At 52.3% G+C, this 21,513-nt stretch overlaps 8 protein-coding genes across 8 annotated transcripts; 5 read left to right on the forward strand and 3 right to left on the reverse strand.

The window, feature by feature from the left end:
- Positions 1–457: 457 nt before the first annotated feature.
- Positions 458–2,041, forward strand: DICSQDRAFT_149370 (uncharacterized protein; the record flags this gene model as incomplete). Its single annotated transcript, XM_007369124.1, has 12 exons — positions 458–504; positions 564–598; positions 655–815; positions 866–867; positions 920–981; positions 1,037–1,134; positions 1,195–1,280; positions 1,336–1,337; positions 1,393–1,555; positions 1,618–1,666; positions 1,721–1,776; positions 1,852–2,041. The coding sequence occupies 12 exons, from the start codon at positions 458–460 to the stop codon at positions 2,039–2,041; spliced, it is 951 nt and encodes a 316-aa protein (XP_007369186.1).
- Positions 2,042–4,256: 2,215 nt separating this feature from the next.
- On the reverse strand, positions 4,257–7,349 carry DICSQDRAFT_173312 (uncharacterized protein; the record flags this gene model as incomplete). Its single annotated transcript, XM_007369125.1, has 3 exons — positions 4,257–4,580; positions 4,639–5,129; positions 7,319–7,349. The coding sequence occupies 3 exons, from the start codon at positions 7,347–7,349 to the stop codon at positions 4,257–4,259; spliced, it is 846 nt and encodes a 281-aa protein (XP_007369187.1).
- An 853-nt stretch (positions 7,350–8,202) lies between these two features.
- On the forward strand, positions 8,203–8,665 carry DICSQDRAFT_173313 (uncharacterized protein; the record flags this gene model as incomplete). Its single annotated transcript, XM_007369126.1, has 4 exons — positions 8,203–8,246; positions 8,300–8,334; positions 8,390–8,556; positions 8,636–8,665. The coding sequence occupies 4 exons, from the start codon at positions 8,203–8,205 to the stop codon at positions 8,663–8,665; spliced, it is 276 nt and encodes a 91-aa protein (XP_007369188.1).
- Positions 8,666–9,193: 528 nt separating this feature from the next.
- DICSQDRAFT_173314 (uncharacterized protein) lies at positions 9,194–9,871 on the forward strand (the record flags this gene model as incomplete). Its single annotated transcript, XM_007369127.1, has 5 exons — positions 9,194–9,290; positions 9,342–9,357; positions 9,410–9,458; positions 9,513–9,565; positions 9,622–9,871. 5 exons carry the CDS (start codon positions 9,194–9,196, stop codon positions 9,869–9,871), a joined length of 465 nt encoding a protein of 154 aa, XP_007369189.1.
- Positions 9,872–11,723: 1,852 nt separating this feature from the next.
- DICSQDRAFT_67792 (uncharacterized protein) lies at positions 11,724–11,915 on the forward strand (the record flags this gene model as incomplete). The annotated part of the gene is made up of 1 exon (XM_007369128.1): positions 11,724–11,915. A coding segment is annotated over one exon (192 nt), but the record flags the coding sequence as incomplete, so codon positions are not given.
- Positions 11,916–14,225: 2,310 nt separating this feature from the next.
- DICSQDRAFT_110818 (monooxygenase) lies at positions 14,226–15,655 on the forward strand (the record flags this gene model as incomplete). Its single annotated transcript, XM_007369129.1, has 1 exon — positions 14,226–15,655. The coding sequence occupies one exon, from the start codon at positions 14,226–14,228 to the stop codon at positions 15,468–15,470; it is 1,245 nt and encodes a 414-aa protein (XP_007369191.1). The 3' UTR covers positions 15,471–15,655.
- A 1,294-nt stretch (positions 15,656–16,949) lies between these two features.
- On the reverse strand, positions 16,950–17,463 carry DICSQDRAFT_29310 (uncharacterized protein; the record flags this gene model as incomplete). Its single annotated transcript, XM_007369130.1, has 2 exons — positions 16,950–17,077; positions 17,271–17,463. Coding segments are annotated over 2 exons (321 nt in total), but the record flags the coding sequence as incomplete, so codon positions are not given.
- A 2,298-nt stretch (positions 17,464–19,761) lies between these two features.
- On the reverse strand, positions 19,762–21,444 carry DICSQDRAFT_91323 (uncharacterized protein). Its single transcript, XM_007369131.1, has 4 exons — positions 20,949–21,444; positions 20,780–20,886; positions 20,353–20,590; positions 19,762–20,298 (listed from the first exon to the last, which is right to left on the reverse strand). Exons 1-4 carry the CDS (start codon positions 21,170–21,172, stop codon positions 20,034–20,036), a joined length of 834 nt encoding a protein of 277 aa, XP_007369193.1. The 5' UTR covers positions 21,173–21,444; the 3' UTR covers positions 19,762–20,033.
- Between the last annotated feature and the right edge of the window lie 69 nt (positions 21,445–21,513).

The raw sequence follows: 21,513 nt of genomic DNA on the forward strand, positions 1-21,513 counted from the left end.
GCATCCGGAACGGCACCAATAGACTTGTCGCACTGCGCACTGCGCTCAGCCTCGAACTTTGCTCTTCATAGCTAGGTGCACCATGGAGGGCTGAGGTTCAGCACCACCTTCGAACTTGGATCCGTTATGTGCGTTGCTTGTACTAGGAGTCTAGGATCGCTTGGATGGTACTTCATGCGTTCTGTCCCGCCTCGGAGCGCGCATGTACAAAGATCGCCGCATCGCCTCAATGTTCCCATGGCTGTTTTGACACGTCAGTGCTAATAGCTACATTATGAAATGCAGCGCCCTCACCAAGCACCTTATTGGAAAACGTGTTCACCTGATTCCATGGCAGCAGGCCTAGGGTTGACGTTCAGCGTCTGTGGCCCGCTCATGTAGTCGGGACAGGATCACCACGATTCGTTTCCTCCGGGCCCATCCCCTCTCGCCCCACACAATACTGGGGGCTGGCAGGATGGCGGACTCGGACATTGCGGCGACCATTCTGGAACACGACTCATTGTGAGCACTCACATGTCGATCTTGAGTATTGATTTTGGCTGACGATGGCGTGGCCGAAGTGCGGCTTCAAATTATACTGGTTATGCCACCTTCGGTTGGTCCAGCCCTAGGTCCTAGTACCTCTCACTGACTGGTGTCTGCACGTTCTAGCCCTAATTCTATACGAATATCTTATAACAGTAGGCGCTGAAGTCGAGCTATTCTGGAGGAAGGACATTACGGGAGCATCTGTCCTTTTCTTCACAAATCGCTATGTCGTGCTGTTATATAACCTATCTCTCTTACGGGACCTATGGCCATTCACTCTGCACGTAAGTTGCTAGTCAACATTACCGGCTCTTGTCGCTGACCAAGCCTGTAGAGGTATACACTTCGCTAGTCGTCGTGGCCTGTTATTTACAAATATGCTTAACAGCTGTGCTCAATGGGCCAATGGAACACGAGCAGTGGAGATCTTATGCTACGTTCCCTGGGGAGGTGAGGCCGCGTCCTTTGGTTTCGCCTCGTGTATTCCAGGCTTATACCAGTTCAGCGTTCTCAGCACTACGAGTGTTCGCATTGACCGACAGAAACTGGATCCTCGGTCTCACAGTCTTGTTATTGTCCGTGGGCCCTGTTGCGATCAATTTCGTGAGTCCGAAATCATACGCGCTTTCGTGGTGTCGCGCTCTTATTCATTGGAATCTGTAGGCTGATTTTCACTGGTCGTCCATTGCAATTGATCCTGTATGGGGTTGCGAGCAAGCTAATGCCGAGTCACCAGCCCTCTCTACGAAGTCAGTGCGCGTTCTTGCTAGACCAATATGACGGCAACTGACCAATCACTCACAGGTGTACGACAACCAACCCACTACCATGGGCTTCATGCTAATACCGTGACTATTGCAGTCACTGTCATAAGCCGTAGCTCGCTCATCGTCGCTGACCTCATCGTCATCGTTGTCACATGGTTGGCCACGTACAAGACGACCAAGCTGGCGCGTGCGGCTGGGCATCAGAGCCGCATGACGTTGTCGGTCTTACTCTTGCGAGACGGCATGGTGTACTTCCTGTAAATGCTGTTCTCGATATCGACCACATTTAACTTACCGGCTCACAGAACATGCTGCACAGGGTGCTACTGACAATGAACGTCATGCACCTGGCATTCTCGACAAGTTCGGTGAGTGTGGCGTTTCATCATCATCAAGTATTGCACTGAATCCCTGTGTACCAGGTGCTCATCAACGTGGGGAACGGGAATGTCAGTGATATTATTCAGGTTACAGAACCGTACGTTGTTCCCCCAATAGTGTGTCTGAATCATTACTGAGTATTACGCCCGTGGGCTCGGAATGGTGCTGACAGGATGAACGCCATCCTCGTCTGGCGCTTCATGTTGGACCTTCAGGCGGCCAGATATCAGACAATGGATCTGTCAACGATTGTCGTGACGCAGCAAGCATCGACGCTATATTTTGATCGTGTCATTGGGTCAATCGGTGAGGCGGTAGTCCCGGACGCTCTCGATACAGAGGAGCAAAAGGATGAAGTGTAATGTATTTTGTCATGTGTGGGACGAGCGTTGCTAGCAGAGACTTCATTCGTGATTCGGTGTATGGTAATCTTCTGTCTCACCAGCGTACTAACCCCAGTAATCCTAACGTTGAACAAACTTTCGCGCGTCACCTTCGGGGTTTGGGGAGGTGTCCCCGGGCCATACTTAAGCAGACTGCGAATTCCTGCGAGTCCCTGTCATCGTACCAAAGCTTTCCGAAGACACTACCGTGATATAACACTGGTAAGTGGATTCACTGATAGCTGCTTGGGTCTGTCAGAATCGCATGCTGGCTTGTGGGCGCTTCGGTGAGCGATGACGTGAAGTTTTTCCCGCCGTTGATAGGGTTTTGGTATATAAGCGTCGCGCTCACTGTACTGTACGCCGGTACGCGTTCGCAACGAGATCTCCTTTTCTCGAGCCAAACGTGCCCGAGTTACTCGCTCGTCGCCCGCTCTTTCGCAGTCGAGGGTAATCAAGCCTCCTATTCAGAAGCAAAAGCACTTCGCCATGCCTGAGCGCTTCTTTCGCTTTTGTCTTCCGCGACATCCTCGACTCAAGTCACACTAAGCTCAAAGTCCCGATCCCACTTTGTATGCGCAGGGGACGAACTGTCAAAGATGCTTTCAGGATTCTGTGCCGGGATCCAGTTATAGGAGTATATCTATCTTGGGTGCGCTGGAAATGGACGTCTCTTGACATACATGGTGGGCGATTTTGCTGCTAGACAATAGCGTAGTGTCTGGACACCTCAGCATGTGGGTAAACTCACTTTCTTCAACAAAGAGTACGTAGGTACAGGTCAGATGTGATGATCAGGTCTATGCGAGTTCTAGGTCAATGCCGCGGCCGGCTTCGCATTCCTACGTCCTCAATAGCTAGCAATGGCACTCGGTCAGTACTGTCATTCATTGAAACGTCACACAAACTATGCATAGGAAGCCAAGCATACTGGCCGTTTGCTCAGCTAAGCTCCCGTTATTACCGTCATGCGACTCTGTGTCTGATGAGCACTACATCCGGTCTCCTACTATTGTTCGCAGTTATAACGTCCGTCTGCGTTCTTGCCTCCGTGAGGAGCAGTCCATGCCTATATAACGGAGAGCAGCTCCCTCATCATAGGTCAGTCAGCCCGACATCCTCATCGTTGCACGGCTTACTATTATCAGCAGCCATGGACGCTTTCTTCACCATCGCTACTCCCATCATCACCGAGAGCTCCTCGCTCTCACCCGCCGACGGCGACGAGACATTCATCGACTACGATCAACCCTTTGGGGTGATCGGTACCACTGGCGTCCACTCTGGCTGCATTGTGGCCTAAGACATTCGACTACACCATGATGTCCTGACCCGTACGCATCTTGCAATCAATTTTTAGCTACAATGACAGCTGACTGTTCATTACTAGCTTCTCAAGCGCATCCTATCCTTGGCTCGCTGCGACACCACATTGATTCACATGCTCCTATACGCATGATAGACCATCAGCATATTGACATCTGACTTCGACTTACAACTTCGACTTTCGACCACTCAGCTTCACCTGCTTCCTTTGGCGGACCGTTATGTTTCCTTCGGGGTTTGATGGTACCCAGCTGTACGAATTGCTTCACACCGCCTTCCTTTCGCCGTCCATTCATGTCCTCAATACACATGCACCCTTCTTACCAGTCGCGTTCTGCATGCTTGTATTTCGAGTCTCGTAGCACTACGTCTCCCCCACGACATACGACCTGTACACTCCTACCATCGAGTATGCCCCTCTTGAATGTACACGACCTGTCACGTACTCAGCTCATGAGATGTCGGGCTAGTCAGACTGCTGTCTAGCTATGTCAATTCAGATTTGGTGAATACTGCAGTAAATGTACAATACTGTTCAAGGTCCCCAAGGTCATCGCTGTCAGGTTGAGTACAACCGAAAGCCCCGGGAGCCTAACTTCTAACACCGTGCCTGCCTCCGCGATGGCAACAGCGGTGATCGAGCTTGAGCTACATAGATCTCGGTCTATTGTCTTGGAGGGGATCACTAGTAGTCACCAGCGAGCTCGGCGGTACCTGCTTTTTAACCAGAGATCGTATCACCACCGACTGGGAGACCGTGCGACGCCTGGGCGAATATGCTACCGGGGGCTGCCCTAATGCACAGAGCCTCTTGCGCTGTGCAGCTTGCATGATGTTTATTGGGCTACGGGGGACACATGATTCGCCTTTAGAAATACAGTCTGATGTCAGGATCTGCAATGACATGGACGATTAGGAAGGCTAATCGCAATATCAGGTAGAGCGCGCGCATCATTCCCATGCACCTATGTAGGATGGAAGACGGGTCGATATCCCACACTGCCGCTTCCAAGTCCGCCCCGCGCCGCTCCCACGCTGCCCTGATGCCCATGTAGAATACTACGTTAGACTCGTTATGTGTTGTCGACGGCTCGATAGGTTCCAATGTGGCAGGCTTGAGGACCACGATCCTTCGGCGAACGTCGCGCATCATAATGTTGTTCAACTGCTGTCCGAATGACAACACCAACAGCTATTACAATTTAGGCGGTGAGTAAACGTGACAGCCGAGGGTGGAAGAGAGAGCACACCTCGTTCGCAACCGTCGTAGAGTAGTACAGAAATGGGTGCTGCATCTGCACCAGTACCCGCTTGAGAGTGGGCGGGAATCCGGTAGATGCGAGGTCATCCTGCTGAAGCATCCGCTCAAGACCCTGTACGATGTCTCTGAGTGTGTTTTTTCTCGAGACTCTGATCCGAGACAATCTGAGATGTGTGAGGAGCGGAGAGAGGCGCGAGACTGCCTCAGTCGACGGTGTGGGCCAGGTGAAGTCCTGGATCACGTGGAGGCGCCGCAGAGATAAGCATTCTGGGAGCTGCGGCTGAGTGAGATGGGAGTACAAGCTCGAACTGTGCACGGCGAGCTCTTCAAGGTTTGGAAGGCGGATGGCGTCGGTAAGCGGCGGCTGGTCATACCGGTCAAAGAGGAGTAGGGCGAGCGTCTGGAGTGTAGCAGCTTTCAGGATGCGTAGAATGACGTCGGTAGAGTGTTCCTGAGAGGGATCGTTGACATGAAAGCCCTCTATGATGCACTCCTTGAGTCACTGCTCGTGATCTTGACCGGGGAGATACTCCATCCAGACGTGACGACGGTCCGTCAAGTAAAGATGGCAGACGCGGCGGTCCTCGGCGTCAACGGCGGTGTCGAGAAGCGAGGCAAAGGCGGAAAGTTGGTAGGAGCCGTACAGTGCAATGGATTGTAACGCATACCGACGAGATGCGCTGTGAAGTTCGCGGGGACCTGAAATCACCACGCGCGCGGGTGAATTTGTGTTTTCATCAGTTTTGCGAGGTAATGCCGAGTCATACCGAAATAAGGTGTCATATTTACCACCCGCAAAACTGCATTAATTGTAAAGGGCGTTCATACAGTACTGTGTGGGTATGAGTACCGGCGCCAAATATGGCGTCAGCCTGGCCCCGCAACAGCGCTTGTGCCTCGACGTTTTTTCTGCTCATCCGCCACCACCGCCTGCCCGAGGTTTCCGTCGACTTTTGCTACTGGGATACAAGGGCGATATATTGGCTTCTCTTTCTATTCCTTACAGTATGAGCCCTGACTGAGCCCGGAGCTCAGCTTGCTGGGCTTGCATGTGCGGCATCAACGAGTTCTCCAAGGTGAGTAGTGTAACTTCACTGTGGGGTCAGTCAGAGGATATGGTGAGCTTTTGGCCCTGTGGTCATTTTCGAGCCTTTCTCGCTATGCCTACCAGAGTTGACGTGCCTGCCGGTTAGGTGACACCAAGACACTATGTTGTTGGTAGGTGGAACAACAGTCTTGTCCTTCATGTATGCGCATATATTCACACCATGTTCATAGCGCTACCTTCACCTTCACGTAGCTCGCGTTCGCTGCCCCTGTACTATATCTGTTGTACCGTATCTACAAAGTATAATAAATTTAAGTCAACTGAGAAAATGCCCGATATGTCAAGAAAGCGAGGAATCGATCACACCAGTGACCAATGATTTAGGTTTGATATTCAGCCGTAATTCATTGGTTTTGAACCTGCTGGATCTTTTCATGTTCGTCTTAAGTCCACACCCCTGGTGCAACCCAGTCGTAGGGTAGAATTCATCCGGTTCGGTGGAAATCAACAGGTTTACTTTGTTTAAATCATAACTTTTTCGGTGGTATTACCGAGTTAAAACAACCCTGCGCGAACGTCACAGTGGTCACTTCGCAGCTTGACGGCAACGCAGGCATGACTCGGTGGCATCCGCGTGGCTCTCGTGCGATGGCTGTGCTCTGGCCGACCCTCATTTCGGTCCCACCCAGCTCGCTGCCTGTGACTTACCATCCAATTATCTTCTTATCCTCATCGTCCCGCAAAGATGCAGAAAAAGGAGGTGCGGGCGTAATGCTGACATATGGTATGTCTGTTCAGGTCTACTGGGATTTGCTTGCGTCCCCACATACGGATGTCTACCGTTGGTCCAACTCCGGTGCCAACTGACTATCCGGTTCGACCTCCGCTCAGAGGCGAATACATCCCTTGGTGGCCATCGTCTCATCACTTCCACGTCTCGCATGTCTGCTGAAACGTATACCCAGCTTATACCTATACCATAACATCAGTTATGCCCGAGATCTGGAGGTGGCGGGAGTCTACGTACCGGGTGAGCAAGCTCCGAAAATTCCTCAAAGACTCGAGGGGCTATGACGCACACCAGCTTGCGTAAGATTATGAATACCCGCCACTGATTTCCCTTCATATGAATGGCTAAACCATACCAAGTTCACTATAATTCAGCTAAGGATCTGCGACTGTCCTATGGTTGCTGTGAACTTTGTGATACGCCCACTGTCAGAACGCAGTGCTGATTCTTGAGTCGCTATGCATGTCAGTCTTAGCATCCCCGTCTATCAACATGTCGATCCGCATCTCCGCCCTAATCTGGTGGACAAGCTTCCTTGAAACTGCAGATCGTCTCCTGGCTTTAAGAGGTGACTCTAGGAGTGTCCAATTGTCTTCTTCTCTTTTTTATTGCCGCACGACCGCTTGCCACAGCTGCTGCACGTCCCGGCCCTAGGACTTCACTAGGCGCTCATTTATCATGCTCCGAACATCGCAGAATTCAGCTAGATTTTGCTGTGCATTTGTCCTTTGAATGGTGGTGTCTTGACTGAATATCATTGTTGGGCCTGAGACAGACGCAGGCACATCAGGTGAGACTGTCATATGTGGCTATTGAGGCGGTGGTACTGACTTCTCTGCGCAGGCTGCTTCGTGGTAGCCATGGTCATTCCGAGTCTCGTCATCCGACAAATGCGATGAATCAAATTTGGCCTAGCTCAGCCTGCCCTAGACTGTGGGGTGCATAATTTCAGGTGTCAACCTCTGTGCTGGCAATCTCACTCCAAACGGCTTCCGTTGAGTCGGCGTGACCGTGTGTAGGCCGATGAAAACATGTGAGGTGCGCGTATGTACCTAACATGGTCAAAATCTCGTCATCAGTCTGCGATCTTAGTACGTCAACGTCAGCTCGGCTATCGTTTGATGTTCCTATACTGTTTCACGTTTCCATTGTGGTGGCTCCACTTGGCGGTTCGTTCGGTATCTTTGACGCCACCACCTCTGCACCGCGTCTGAAAAGCTAGTTTCTTCAGGCTCACACGTTCCAACATGAGGATACTGAACTGTTCAAGCGGGGCTACTATTTCACTTCCCCTGTACATGAGAGTCCCAACAGGTTTTTGGTACTGCTTGTCGCTCTCCGTGTTGGTTGACTTCCGCCACTTAGCACAAAGACCGTAAGGAGGAGTGTGCCAGAAGAACAAGGAATCCACATGCACTCGGATGCATGTGCATGCCAAGTCTCTATTCTTCGGCCTCTCTCACGCCCATGACTGCCGCCTTCCGTAAGTTGACATTTGCCTTCACGGCATCTAGCCTTGGTCGACATATGCTAAATCCGTCCGCCTTGCGCAGCCAGTCTCACGCTTCGAAGAACCCTGTTTGACAGCGAACACCCTTCTCTGCCCATTCTGCATCCGACAGACTACCGCCCGGGAACACGTTGCGCGCAAGAGGTTATAACCGTCATGCCATGCTATCCGATCCCTCCCAGCCCCTCATGCGGACCCTCGCTCAATGGCGTCCTTGCCACCCCCGACGTTGGCGGACTTGAATACTTTGTGTGTTTTTCCCTCCCTGTTTTGCATAGAGTCGGAGGCTGATATGCATTCAGAGCTGCTTCCAGATATTTTCTCCCGGCGGTGGCTAGTACGTCTCCCCCGCTTTCTGGCTTGGGACTCAGACGTAACCTACTCTACTGTAGCGATGGCAATCTATGAATGCCTCATCACTCTGGCGAATGAGGTGGATTACGTCTGGAAGACGGGGTGGACTGGAGCCTCCATCGTGTACTACTTCAACAAGTACCTCTTCCTGGTGACTTATATCGGAGGTATCGTTGGCATCGCCGTACCTGGTGCTTCAATAGAGGTTCGTCGTAACGAGTCACTGTATCATGGTCGCTAATGACATCCATTATAGCTGTGAGTCCGGCATTTATTGAATCTAGCTGCTGAACCCTGATGGCGGACGCGCTTGAAGTTGTGTAAGGGGGGAGGTCGTCGGGTACATCTTGAGTCTCATGCCTTATGTCGTTATTTCAGGTCTGTCAGCAATTTTCGGTCCTGTCCTATGATAAGCTCACAGCCCTCTTCTTTCAGCGTTTTCTGGGATGAGAATGTTCGCGTTGACGGGGAAAAACTGGATTCTTACATGGATGGTAATCATATTGTCGATCGTTCCTGTTCCCGTCAACCTGGTGAGCTCATAGCAAACCCTATGATACTGGTATATATATGCAATGCTGATCGCTGTAACAGATCACCTTTCATTTTGGTATAACTGCTGTGACTATTTCGCCTCTCGGTTGCGTGCCTATCGACCGAACCCCGACCAACTTGGGGAAACAGTAAGTCATCTACAACGTGCTCGATATCACGCGGTGTCTCACGGCGTACCAGCGGTGCGTCAAGTGTCAGATACAATTCGAGAATAACTCAACGCCTCGCAACATTGTTGTCGTATCGCAGAGGTAGCCATCACCCGCACCTGCTTGATAACAGCCGACATGATGCTCATTGTTGCGACTTGGGCAACACTTCACAAACGAGTCGAGCTCCGTGATGTCTATAAAGGCACACTCGCAGCTGTTCTTCTACGGGATGGTGAGTCCTGCATTCTCAATCAATGTTGTCGTACTGAACGGTCGAGCTCAGGAACGATCTACTTCATGTACGTCATCTTGTCCCCGCCAGCATTCAGTCCTAACCTTGTTTCGGGGCAGCGGACTGCTGATCCTGAATCTGCTCTTTCTGATATTCACCTACACCTCCGTAAGCGTTCTTACTTCAAGCATTACAATCTGGATCGGCTAATGCCTCGTTTAGGTGGATATCATGTATGGCATGAATTCCAGCGACTTTGTGGTGTTTATTCAGGCGTGAGTGTGATGGGAACAGATCTAGATTCGAATTATTGACTCACGAGGATTTCCAGTTTGACCTCCATACTGCTTCATCGGTTCCTTCTCCATCTTCAGTCGGCAAATCGCAGGTCGCTGATGTACGACTCAGAGACCACACCAGGCAACAATGTTAGGTTTACGTCTATACAGTTCGGCGATGCAGAGGCATCACAAGGCTCGACGCTCGCGTCCGAGTACGAATTGCGAAACGTCAAGCCAGGGTTAGGCAACGCATCTGAGGGCATCTCAGAAGTTCTACGAGTCGAAGAAACCCGGAGGTAACGTCCCTCCCTTTGTGGCGCCGGGCTGTTCTGCTTGTGATTTCCATGCGAGAACGTATTCCACGACCTCCGACGCCTTGATAACATTGACGTACTATACTATACTGTACTCACCCAACGTAGTAGTCGTAATCCACAATTCAGCATACCCTTTCAATGCATACGAGCTTGGTGCGTGAGCAGAGGCTGCTTCGAGCCGCCACATGCATATCCAGCTTAGACTTGCGTGCCGATAGAAAAAGTCTCAGGCACAGTTCTCATGTTCTGTACGTATATAGTAAGCATATGACCTCTCCGAAATCCTCGCACTATGCCGTAGATCCCCACCTAAAAGCACATGGATGTACTCCGCCCTCTCTCATCGAACGGTCGCGTTCCGAGAATTCAGATTGCGACGGGAACGACAGATCTGTCGTTCCCGTCGAGCCAGACGTAGCCAAGACCTTCTTGATAGTTAGTGCTGCACCATTAGAAAAAGCATGACCGCAGCTTCGCTAGTGTACAGCCCGGTAGGCAGCCTGCCCATACTGCAGGGGCATCGGCTCGGCTGGTTGGTGGGAAACTGTCGAAATCAACTGCAGGTCATTCGCGATGGCATGAGAGCATGATGCTGATTCTGACAATCGACGTGAAACACTTCTGGGGGCCGACAGATATGCGATTGAAGAGTGGCGACTCGGAACGAATAAGCATTCCGACCCTGCATGCTCAGACTTCGCAAGTCCGAGTGTATAGGAGGGATTCGGCAAGCGCATGTCCATCAAATAATGACCATGATCCCAATGCGGGAAACATGAGGCAGTATGGTATGCATTGTCCGGGGGCTTGTCGCCAGAAGATTGAAGAAAGCAATGTATGTGACCAATGGTGGTAGAGAGCCAATCGGAAGGCGCTCAGCATTCCTTGTGGAGCATCGGAGGTTGCCGGGTAGCCACCGCAAGCGCCTGGTCCACGAGTGGTTGGCAGCGTTGTTGCATTTACTCATGACGATCACAGCCATGATAACTATGACTCAAGCACGCATTCACGGTATCTCTGAGGGAACACTTGAGACCTCATGTCTACACTGGGCTGACGCTGCCTACTGAGGGAATCAGTCGTGCCCTGTTGCCGTTGTATTACGACCAACGCGAAGCTATTGAAGATCCTTCTCCTCATGTACCTGTCATGCGACGCGCTTCAGTCAAGGTCCGTGTGGCACGGTTTATCTGCTATGTTGTTGACTCCTTCCCACGCCCGCACTATTAAAGAAAGAGGAAGACATCTTTTGCGAGCATCATCAGCATCCGACATCTCGAAGATCGCTCGGAGTCCGTAGTGACATACCGCAGCAGATGACGGGATGGATAACGAAAAACCAGTAGGTCTCCTAACATACCAAGCCGTGTAGCATGTCACCCTGGAGACCAGTGGAAGGCCACCCTTCGCTCCAACCTGACGCAACACCTGATATTCGCACTGTGGCGCAATAGTGCCAGTGCTTCGCCGGTCTATCTACAGCAGCTGTCAATCGCTTTGAACCTTCAAACGTCTTCGCTACCTGGTTAGAGAACTTTGAGCCTATCCGTCCGTGATATACCAAGGAGGATCTGCTGGTCGCGCACCTGTCGTCCGTTGCCTGCATTCCCAGGTATCCACATCGTCATGGACTCCTCGAGCGCAGATTCCGAGTCTGAACTCTCGACAGAGTACTACAGCATGTACGTCTTATCATACCCTGCAATGCGCATTCAAGCTCAGAATCTCCTTCTAGTTTCACTGCAAACTATTGCTCGAACGCTGCAGCAGGTATGTATCTACTCGATTTTTTCCAGAATCGCTGACAACTTCGTCATGGTGCCGCAGTGGTGTTTATATATGAGTATTTGATCACCATCGCCGACGAGGCGCAGTATTTCTGGAAGGGAAAGCCTACGGGGGCGACCGTGCTATTCTTTCTCAACCGATATGTGTCTCTCTGTTGGTACGTAGTACAATTTGCGAGCTATGCGAGCGTGTCGGACGGGGAAAGCCACGGACTAGTTGCTAGTGATGAACAAACCTAGCTAAGTAGGCTTTTCAGAGGTAAGCCTCTGAATTGTAAGCCGCCATGCCGCCGCTGACCCATAGTGTCATATAGCTGCGTAGAGTTAGCACGCTTCTATTTGATCTACCCGCTTGTTCCATATATCATCTGGGCAGGAAAGTATTCCCTGAATCTGTCTGCCTGAAGATTTCTGAGTGGGTCCTACAGTGTTCACAGGCTTTAGAACATTTGCGTTAACCGGCCGCACCTGGAGTGTATCACTATCTGTCTTTGCCTTGTCTCTTGTGCCTGTTTTCGTCAATCTGATGAGTGATATGTCGATCATCTGCTCGGTACTATGCAGTAATCTCACATCTCTTTGGGCAGGTTCCTTTCCACTACAGTGCTACCGGTGAAATTATCCCTTTTGCTGGATGCGTGGAGGACGACTCCACCCCACAGAATGTTGCGCAAAGGTCTCCACCATCTTTCCTTTGATGTGTGATCCGATACTTAGCGAGTCTACAGATGTATGTAGCCGTGATTGGATGAAATCGAGGCCCTTAAGAATAATTCTGCATCAGGTATCATCGTATCCCGTGTTGCGATCATCATAGCTGACAATACCCTAGCCATCGTGACTTAGTACGCTCTGTCCAGACGGGGTTCGCTCAGATCAAGCTCCCGTACCTTGACGTTCGCGGGCGTGCTGCTGCGGGATGGTGAGTACAATCCGTCCCCATGCTCTCTTGCACACGGGATATCTCACCAAATTGAGAAGGGACTATCTACTTCATGTGTGTTGCACGATGATAGACTCGGGCTCTGGTGACTTAACGTAAACCAATCACAGTGTGCTTGTCCTTCTGAACGCCTTGCACCTCGGATTCTCCCTAGCCTCGGTCAGTGTCCTCCCACCCATTGAGAGTGTTCAGGACGAGGCTGGGTCAAGTCTTAGTTAGGAGTGGTAGCGTTACAAAACGCGAGCGATATCAGCAGCTTCACGGAACCGTGAGTGTCTCTCGCTCCATTCTGCTGAGTCTATGTATGCCAATCATCATGAAAATAGGATGACGGCGATCCTGGTGCAGCGATTCCTACTGCACCTCCAATCGGCCGAGCGCGAAGCCCTTGATATCACTTCCTCGCAGAACGGGTCTCGTTCAAGCTCTATCGTCTTTGACCAGGTGATTGGTTCCCTAGGCTTGTCGCTGGCGCCTGAGAGTTTCTTAGGAGAATCTGTCGAGGAGGTCTACGAAGAGGGCCAGCTCAACGGCGAAGATGCCAAATCTGAGGCGAGCAGAATGGGGGTATCGTTGAGTATGTTGTAGATGCGCACAAATTATCTATCATGATGTAGCAAAGTATGAGACATGGTGCCACCGGCACGCTGCATAGTCCACCTCATACGACGGCGCTTTACGGACCCCAAGCGAACGTAACCTTTCGTGGTGTCGCGGAGTCTATGGGGGCGCCGCTGCCCTCTTGACTCTCTGAGACTTGTTTGAGGTAGTACAAGACTCGTCAGATCGGAGCACGGCTGATGTGTCTCATGAAAACGGTGGCTGTCGAAGAGATGATGAGGCGATACTGCAAGGAAGGGACTCGCACGTCGTCTCAGGGAGTAAGAGGCTGAAGCAGCAGACCTAGCTTGGAACTCATGCCTAGCTGAGACAGGAAAGAATGTTCATGCTGGTCACGAAATTGAAAGCTGTACATCTTGAGTACTTGTGCGCTCACCAATCCTGATACTCACACGCATGGACCTCAGCTTGAACCTACAGCTGCCACTCTCTGTACAGCACCTCGTCATTGAATTCCACGCTCAGGCGTACGCGTGCAGTGCATGAGACTCGGCAAGGCGCGACCGCGCGTCGGAGCCTCAGCCGCGAGTCGATGTTATGGCGCTTATGAGATCCCATGACTCCCTTAGAGTATCTCTGCCGGAGCACGCGTCCTTGCGCCGGCTGTCGTCCTCTCTTGCGACCAACGCTATCCTCACACACTTGGCCATCTCTACTCTTGCTGCAGCTGACAAACCTCTCTTTGACATTACGCAAGCATGGGCTGCGGATAGACGGTACTGAGTCACAGCATCTCGCTTGGGCACGCCCTCGCGGTGGATCGCTGTGCAAGCCACATCTGACGTATTTGTTATTGACGTGTACATAGCCGGTCCTGCTCGACACCTTGCGAGAACGGTGGCAAAGGCGGCAGCATAAGTAGGGCGTTGTTCGAGGTCGGTGGCCAGCAGCCACCCAGCTCTCGTCTAGTAAGCGCCTCGCCGTTTGGCGTTGGATCCAACAAACTCATTCCCTCCCACAATACTCAGTACTTGCCATTCCCTACCATGCCTTCTGAATCCTCCACTCACCCGTGCATCGCTATCCTTGGCGGCGGCCTCGGCGGTCTTGCGCTTCTCCTCACTCTCCATCGCCGCGGCGTCCACGCCACCCTTTACGAACGGGACGTCGGCTTCAACGCTCGCGCCCACCTCGGCGGCAGTCTCGACCTCGGTTGGGAGAGCGGCCAATGCGCTCTCCGCGAGAACGGGCTACAAGAGGAGTTCGACAAGAACTCTCGCCCCGAAGGCGAGGAGATGAGAATCTACGACGGCGCAGGTAAGCTCCATCACAGCCACGGCGAGGGTGGTCCCAGCGGTCCCGAGGGCGATCAGGATTTGACCCCGCCCCAGGGTCCCGAGGACATCCGCCCCGAAATCGACCGCACCGTCCTCCGCAAGATCCTCCTCGATGCAATCCCCCCTCACCTCATCAAGTGGGACCACCCCCTCACCTCCGTGCGCCCTCTCGGCAACGGCCAGCACGAGCTCACCTTCGCGAACGGCTTCACCACGGTCTCCGACTTCCTCGTTGGAGCCGACGGCGCGAACTCCCGCGTCCGCCCCCTTCTGTCTCCCGCTACCCCCATCTACACCGGCGTCAACGGCGTCGAGATCTCCCTCGCGCCCGAGACAACTAAGCTCCCCGAGCTGCAAGAGACCGTCGCGAACATCGGCAAAGGCATGATGATGGCTCTGCAGGATTCGTGTATGCTCGGCTCGCAAGTGAACGGCGATGGCCGCATCCGCACGTACGTCTACCTCCGCGAGTCCGCAGACTGGTCCGTGCCCTCGGACCCCGCCGAAGCCAAGGCCGTGCTCAAGAGGTACTTCGACGGTTGGCCGCAGTGGATGCTCAACCTGATCGACTACGCCGACGAGAGCGCCATCTACCCCCGCACGCTCTACATCCTCCCTGTCGGCCACAGCTGGCCGCACGTCCGCGGGGTGACACTCATCGGAGACGCCGCACACCTCATGAGCCCGTTCGCCGGGGCGGGCGCGAACCTCGCGCTGCTCGACGGGCTCGAGCTTGGCCTTGTGCTCGCGGAGCTCGCGAAGGCGGGTAAGCTTGCGGACCTGGAGGCCGTCGATAAGGCCGTCGCGGCGTTCGAGGAGAAGATGTGCGCGCTAGCGGGCCGCGTCGCCGACAAGGCGGAGCGCAACCTACACGCGTTCATCCATCCCGACGCGCCGCAGTCTACGATCCGCCAGCTTCAGCAACTCATGACTGAGGGCCCGCGCGAGGGTTGAAGTCCAGGATACTTACCTACTGGGTCGGGGTGTGGGAGGTGGTAATAGGACACAGATCGTCTTGGAATGTATGCGCGTCGGTGAGTAGATAGCATGGCTAGTACATACATAGGTAAGTACTTCAACAAAGGTTTCAGAGCCATATAGACAGGTAAGCGCGAATCATCATCGATAGTGTCCTCTCCATGTAAATTTTGAGCTAGTCCTGTAAACCAATCTGCATACATGTATCGATTGATCCGCTAGAACTCAATTGTTACAGGCTGCGCTCTCCCGATCACGGGACGTGTGTCGCGGATTGTTCATCTGGAAGGTGCAACTGAATATAAACTGTGGCGCATTCACCAGGATGAAGATCTCGGGCGACTTGCGAAAATTCTTTGAAGATAAGAGCTGATGATGTCTCAGTGTTGGTTGCTCCTTGAAGATCCCACGAACAAGACAGCTTCGCCGTTTGGAATATCATCTATGACATTGTCCGAACTATACACATAGCTCTAACGCGGTAGGGTTGGCGAATTCGCGGATCAAGAGACCATGTCCATAACGCTGTCTCCCGCCGATATCTCGTCCGTAAAGTGGTCTGCATAGCCATGGTCGCCCGGGTGGAGGGACCCTCCTATGGACCCGATCACCCTATCAAAGACGATGGAACTAGTCTCGTCTCCTTGGGCCCCGGTTTCCGAACCGTTTGCTGTCTTGTTGGCCCCCTGAAGACGGAGCAGAAAGTGCTGGACCAGGATCGACGTCAAGCTAATGGAATGTCAACACGACATCCAGAGAATCGAGCAAGAAATTGAGCTAGACGAACGGATCGGTGAAGAAGCCAACAAGGCTTGTGTCCTGAAGATCGGTGACATCAATCTGTGATAAGACAGGTCATGGTGCGCATCAGAATAGTTATGTTCCGAGCCTCGCTGCTCACTGAGGTCAATGTGAGACCAAGATGCAGTGCGTTCAGGGCGAGAAGTACTCTGAGATCATGGATGTCAAAATCTGTTCCGAAACCCTGAGTTGACGTGCGCGCACACGAAGTAGAGAGCACCTGGCGTAGTCTCAGATAATGCGTTATGGAGGGATGCGACAGTAAACCCACCATCCCAGAGCATTACAGAAGTGAAGGTCTTCTGACGATACGGTGGACGGAATGTAGCTCGCCTTGCCAGCGCTAGCCAAGTCGCAAGTATGAGGATGCAGTCCGCCATGATCAGGGAGGGACGCGACACCAAGACGACTAGTGATGTTGCGCATGTCAGCCAAAGAGAATATACAGGGACCATGTTCACGTACGCCTATACGCTTGTGTATTAGAGCCGTATCACATAAGACGGTCGTCAGCACACACCTGTCTGAGAGTCCGACGGGTGTCAGATCGACGGAAGAACACCCGAGCAGCGGTATATTTTCGCCTGTGATACCATAGACAATATATACCTGCACAAGTGATTTAAATGATTGGCAATGCTGAGATCCATTAGTAGTGTTCACCAAGTTGACACCTAGGGGAACCAAAGAGAGCACGAAGACTAGAGTGGCCAAGAACCAGTTCCCATGCGTCAATGCGAAGCAGCGCAACCCTGCGAAAGCTAGTCGCGTGAATGTCAACTCTGATATGCGATAACCTCAAGTTCTCGGACACATACCTGCCCACGGAACGTAAGGAACTAGCTCGACCGCGAACGAGTATATCGAGTATGCGGTGCAGCTGGGGCCAAGAATGGATTCATCAATTATGGCCGTGCAACCTGTATCAGTGGGTCCGGAACTGACCTCTACCGGGCATGTACTAAATCAACTAACTCCGCGACAAAGGGGGGAGGGGCAAATTCCGTACCTTGTCCGTCATGGGCATCCAATCGACTAAGCTGATTACGAAGGACGCCAGACTGATATACCTGTTCAGGTAGAACAGAATGGCTGCGCCGGTCACCTTCTCTTTCCAGAAATACTCCACTTCTTGATCTATAGTTATAATCCAATTGTAGAGATAGAGGACTTCGTCGAAGTGCGTGAATGGGCAGAATGACAAGTCCGGTGGAAAATGCGAGCTCACCTGCGGCAGCATTCATGCAGTGGCTCGCCACAATGCTGGGAATCCCACTCAGATATGAATCGGGTGTGAGCAGACAATCTGAGACGTACACGCCGTTGAATTCATTGATCAGAGCAACCTGGTCGCCTGCAGAGGCCATTTCTAGGAAGCGTAGAATGTGCAGTTGTCCCGGGAGGTAGAGAGCGAGGAGGAAAGCAGCTCCGCAATGCTCATATATAATGAGCACAGACAGAACTATCTGAAGGGTTGCACCACATCACTGTCGTGCATGCAAATTCAAAGGGCTATGTCGGTCAAATAATGCTCCATATGATGGGATTTATCAAAGCACGTACTGTCGGAGACGGCCATCGGCCTAAAAACGCTCCTAACAGCCAGCCAAAGGGCAGATGGTTACGATGTGAAGTGAGAAGCGTGTTCGAATTACGACCTGAATTAAAAGATTCGCCAGAAGGTCAGCGTTGGTTGTTCCTCCCATCGTGGGGGCTATATATTATACTCCGGGACATTCTGCACTACCACAAAAGCGGCTCATCGAGGGGTTAGATAGCGCAAGCAAATCCCCGGCGATAGACGTTAGTAGAGAGCACATAAAAGGAGCCGTACCTATCAGAAGCTCATCAGTCGAGAGCAACTCTTGTCGATCAGGGGATGTATCAAGCCTGAGGCAGTACGGTCAGCTCGCTTATCCATGTACACTCTGGTACGTACAAAAGAAGTCGTGGCACAGCAACGAGGTGGGTCGTAGACAGCAGGCGTACAAGAAGCTATTGACGTGGACAAGACCGTTAGTCTGGCTATTGCGCGATGGAACTCAGAGAATCAATTACGCCGTGACCTCTGCGTGGTAAATGCGCCGTCTAACTTCGGTGCGCACGCGCCCCTTACTACAGAGGCCATACACAGTATCAGAGTCAGAAGGACATAGCTTGACAAGCGAGGCATCGCTGCGTCCCCAAGGTCCAGCCTCAGAACACAAGAGATCATGGTTTCCAGGCGCCGAGAAGCAGAAGATGGGAGTACACATCAACCAGATACCGACCCACATAAACAGCGAAGTCCGTAGAAGACATGACCCTTTGTCCATGGGGCTATGCAAACAAATGACGTTGACGCGCTATACGGAGAAGTCAGCTTTGAAGATCAGCACGTAGGGGATAAGAGAGACCACCTCACAGTTGACAAATGAGCTCTATACGTCTTGTTCATAGCTTCGCCATGAATAGAACCGCCTGTGACAAGTCAGGACCAATCACTAGAACAATGGCTTCGTGATCGATGTGCGCCGTTGTATGGCGTGCCAGGGATCATGTATCCCTCCAATAATGAGTTGGAGGTACATCCGTCAAGCAAATGGGTTATGACAGATGCAGCCAAACTTAGATACGATGCAGAGCAGTTGCGACCGAAGTCGTACCATCATAGGGCAGAGCGACCGAACACGACTTGTCAGTTTGTCGGTGACCTGGCGAAAGTTCGACGACTTACCATTAGGTGCTGACGTGATGTTGATAGCCCCTGGTCCCATTATCCACATTCAATTTGTGAGTGAAATAAGGCAAACGTCTCGTTCTATGGTGCAGTTCACTTAAACGCCTCCACTTTTGTACGCCGTTAGGCGCCGTGTCATAAGTCCTCCAGATATTCATGATTTCGGTCAATTTTGTGTGAATTGCAAGGAATTGAACAGAGGAAGCGATCCCCAAAGGGGATTCTCGATAGGGTGAGAACTGGCAAAAATGGCCGTACCAGTTCTGCCACGGCACGTGATCGGGGCGTCTATATCCCCAAAGAGTAATTTTATGCTTATATAATACCATACCATCGCCTGTACGGATCGGCATCCTTGAACTTGGACCATGCATGGGAGGGTTCAGACACTATCGTGTCGTGGGATAACGGCTCTATGGAGGTTCCTTGGGCTTGCACTTCCATCTGTGCAGCCTGGTAAGTAACGACAACCGATTCGAGCATACTGCCAAGTCACGTGACACATAAGCGCGCGCTTAATCGCGTACAAAAGTGGAGGCGTTTAAGTGAACTGCACCATAGGTCGTCTTCTGCACAACGCAAAGCTGGAAAGTAGGGAGTGCTATACGTCATCGTCAATCGGGACATGCGGATACTGAACATACCGGATGTAGCGATTGATCTACCAACTCCTCGACATCATTTCTGATGGTCGATATGAGAGAGGAATGGAAGACGCACCTCACAACGCATGTAAGGCTTGATCCATCACGGACACTGTCCATAACTAAATGAAGGATAGGGACGAACTAATATACACATTATTTGTTCACTTCTCCCCGAGATTATGCGGAGGTACAGTAAGCAAGTCTAAGCATCCAATGATAGTGGTGGTGATAGTACATGGTATATACTGCTACGTGCGCACCGAGACCCAGAGATAACACATTGTTCCACAGGTGAAACAAGAGAGCGACAATGAACACCGAAGCAAAACAAAGCAAACTCGAAATATGAGAACGAAGACGGTTCACCATCGGCTACGGCTCTGGGGGATCCTGAGGATGCGAAGAGTCTGGTCGTGCGAGACGTCTGCGCTTCCGCTTCCGGTAGGATAGGAGGACGAAAACGGCTCCTGTTGCAACGAGGATTGCGCCAAGAATGGCGCCGAGGGCCTCCGCAGCGACGTCACCGGAGCTCTGTCCATGGTGAGAGGACGAAGAGGGCGAGGGTATAACAATTGATGGAGTGACAGTGGGCAGCGAGGTAGATGCGGGTATTGAAGGAGAGACGAAGGGTGCAGTACTGGAGAGTGATTCATGGGTACGGGTCAGCAGCCTGTAGTAAACGACTACGCACTTTTGATCGGAGACGGTCACCACGATGGAGTCGATACTCAGGACAGTGGTCTGGTTCGGCGACGGCTCAAAGGTCAATGCGAGCGTCGTCAGACGGTCCTCTACCAAACCGATGATCTCGATGGGCTGTATTGACGAGTTGATCTGGGAAGTGACAGACACGACGGGTGTACTAGTGGAGACTGATATATTGACAATCGCCGTGGAGTCGTTGGACGTCTTGATTGACAGACCGAGTGCTACATGGAAGATGGATCAGCACTGAACATATTCCCTCGCGCCAGATGCAGGAACATCTTCTTCCGGCGGTGCTGCTGTCATATAGACATCGTCGCAGAGACCCAGCACACGACAAGTCTTGTCACAGCCACGCCCATTGACCCCGCGCACTTCTTCGGACGTGATGTCACTGCTATAGGAAGACGTACCTCGGACGGAAAGAAAGAGCTGGGGCACCAATCCTCCACTAGCATTGTTCGGCCCAGATGTTATCGTGAGCGTCCCGCTAGAAGACACATTGGAAGTCACGATGCGCCTATAATCAACGGGGGCTCAGGGTCCGCTGTGGAACATGCAATGGTCCGCAACGCAACATACCACGAGCTGTTGCAATTTCCGGTGCCAGCCGAAGATAGCGTCAAGCCACACGCCGGCGGGCTGTAAGTGATCTGGCTCGCGGTATCGGCGAGGGTGATGTTGACGTCCGCGCGGGCGCTCGAGATCAAGTGAAGCAGAACGAAACTGGCGATGAGCTGAAGCCTAAGGACGATGCCAAGCGATGGCCAGGCACCCCGCCACTGGTTGGGCTGAGGCATGGACATGCTGGCAGCCGACCGCCAGACTCATGGGGGCCAGGGGGAAGCTGGTGAACCGTACGCGTGATGAGGGTGGCGGGCGAGCAGGTGCGTCTATCCGCCATGGCAACGTGAATTCAGCACCATACGGTTTAACGCCGTTTATAGACATGCACTGATCTGTGGTGCGGATGAGCCCTCCTGCGGCCTTCCTTCCTGCCTGGCGCTCTTGCCCCTGTGTCATTGGGACGTCTTCTGGGGACTGAAGGGACGCTGGTAGCACGATGCATGGAAAATTTGTACCGGAGGAGGAGCACGACGGAGAAGAAGGAAGAGCCTGGACTCTGGAAGGCATTCAAGCGCACACT

Source organism: Dichomitus squalens, assembly GCF_000275845.1.
Source record: "Dichomitus squalens LYAD-421 SS1 unplaced genomic scaffold DICSQscaffold_44, whole genome shotgun sequence".
NCBI classification, from domain to species: Eukaryota; Fungi; Basidiomycota; class Agaricomycetes; order Polyporales; family Polyporaceae; genus Dichomitus; species Dichomitus squalens.

What these genes read in the sequence shown, in the direction of transcription:
- DICSQDRAFT_91323 (XM_007369131.1), bottom strand. Translation starts at nt 21,172, where the DNA reads ATGTCCATGCCTCAGCCCAACCAGTGGCGGGGTGCCTGGCCATCGCTT. An exon ending in GGAAATTGCAACAGCTCGTG is followed by an intron (nt 20,887 to 20,948) that starts GTATGTTGCGTT and finishes CGTTGATTATAG; the next exon opens with GCGCATCGTGACTTCCAATG. An exon ending in GTGACCGTCTCCGATCAAAA is followed by an intron (nt 20,299 to 20,352) that starts GTGCGTAGTCGT and finishes ATCACTCTCCAG; the next exon opens with TACTGCACCCTTCGTCTCTC.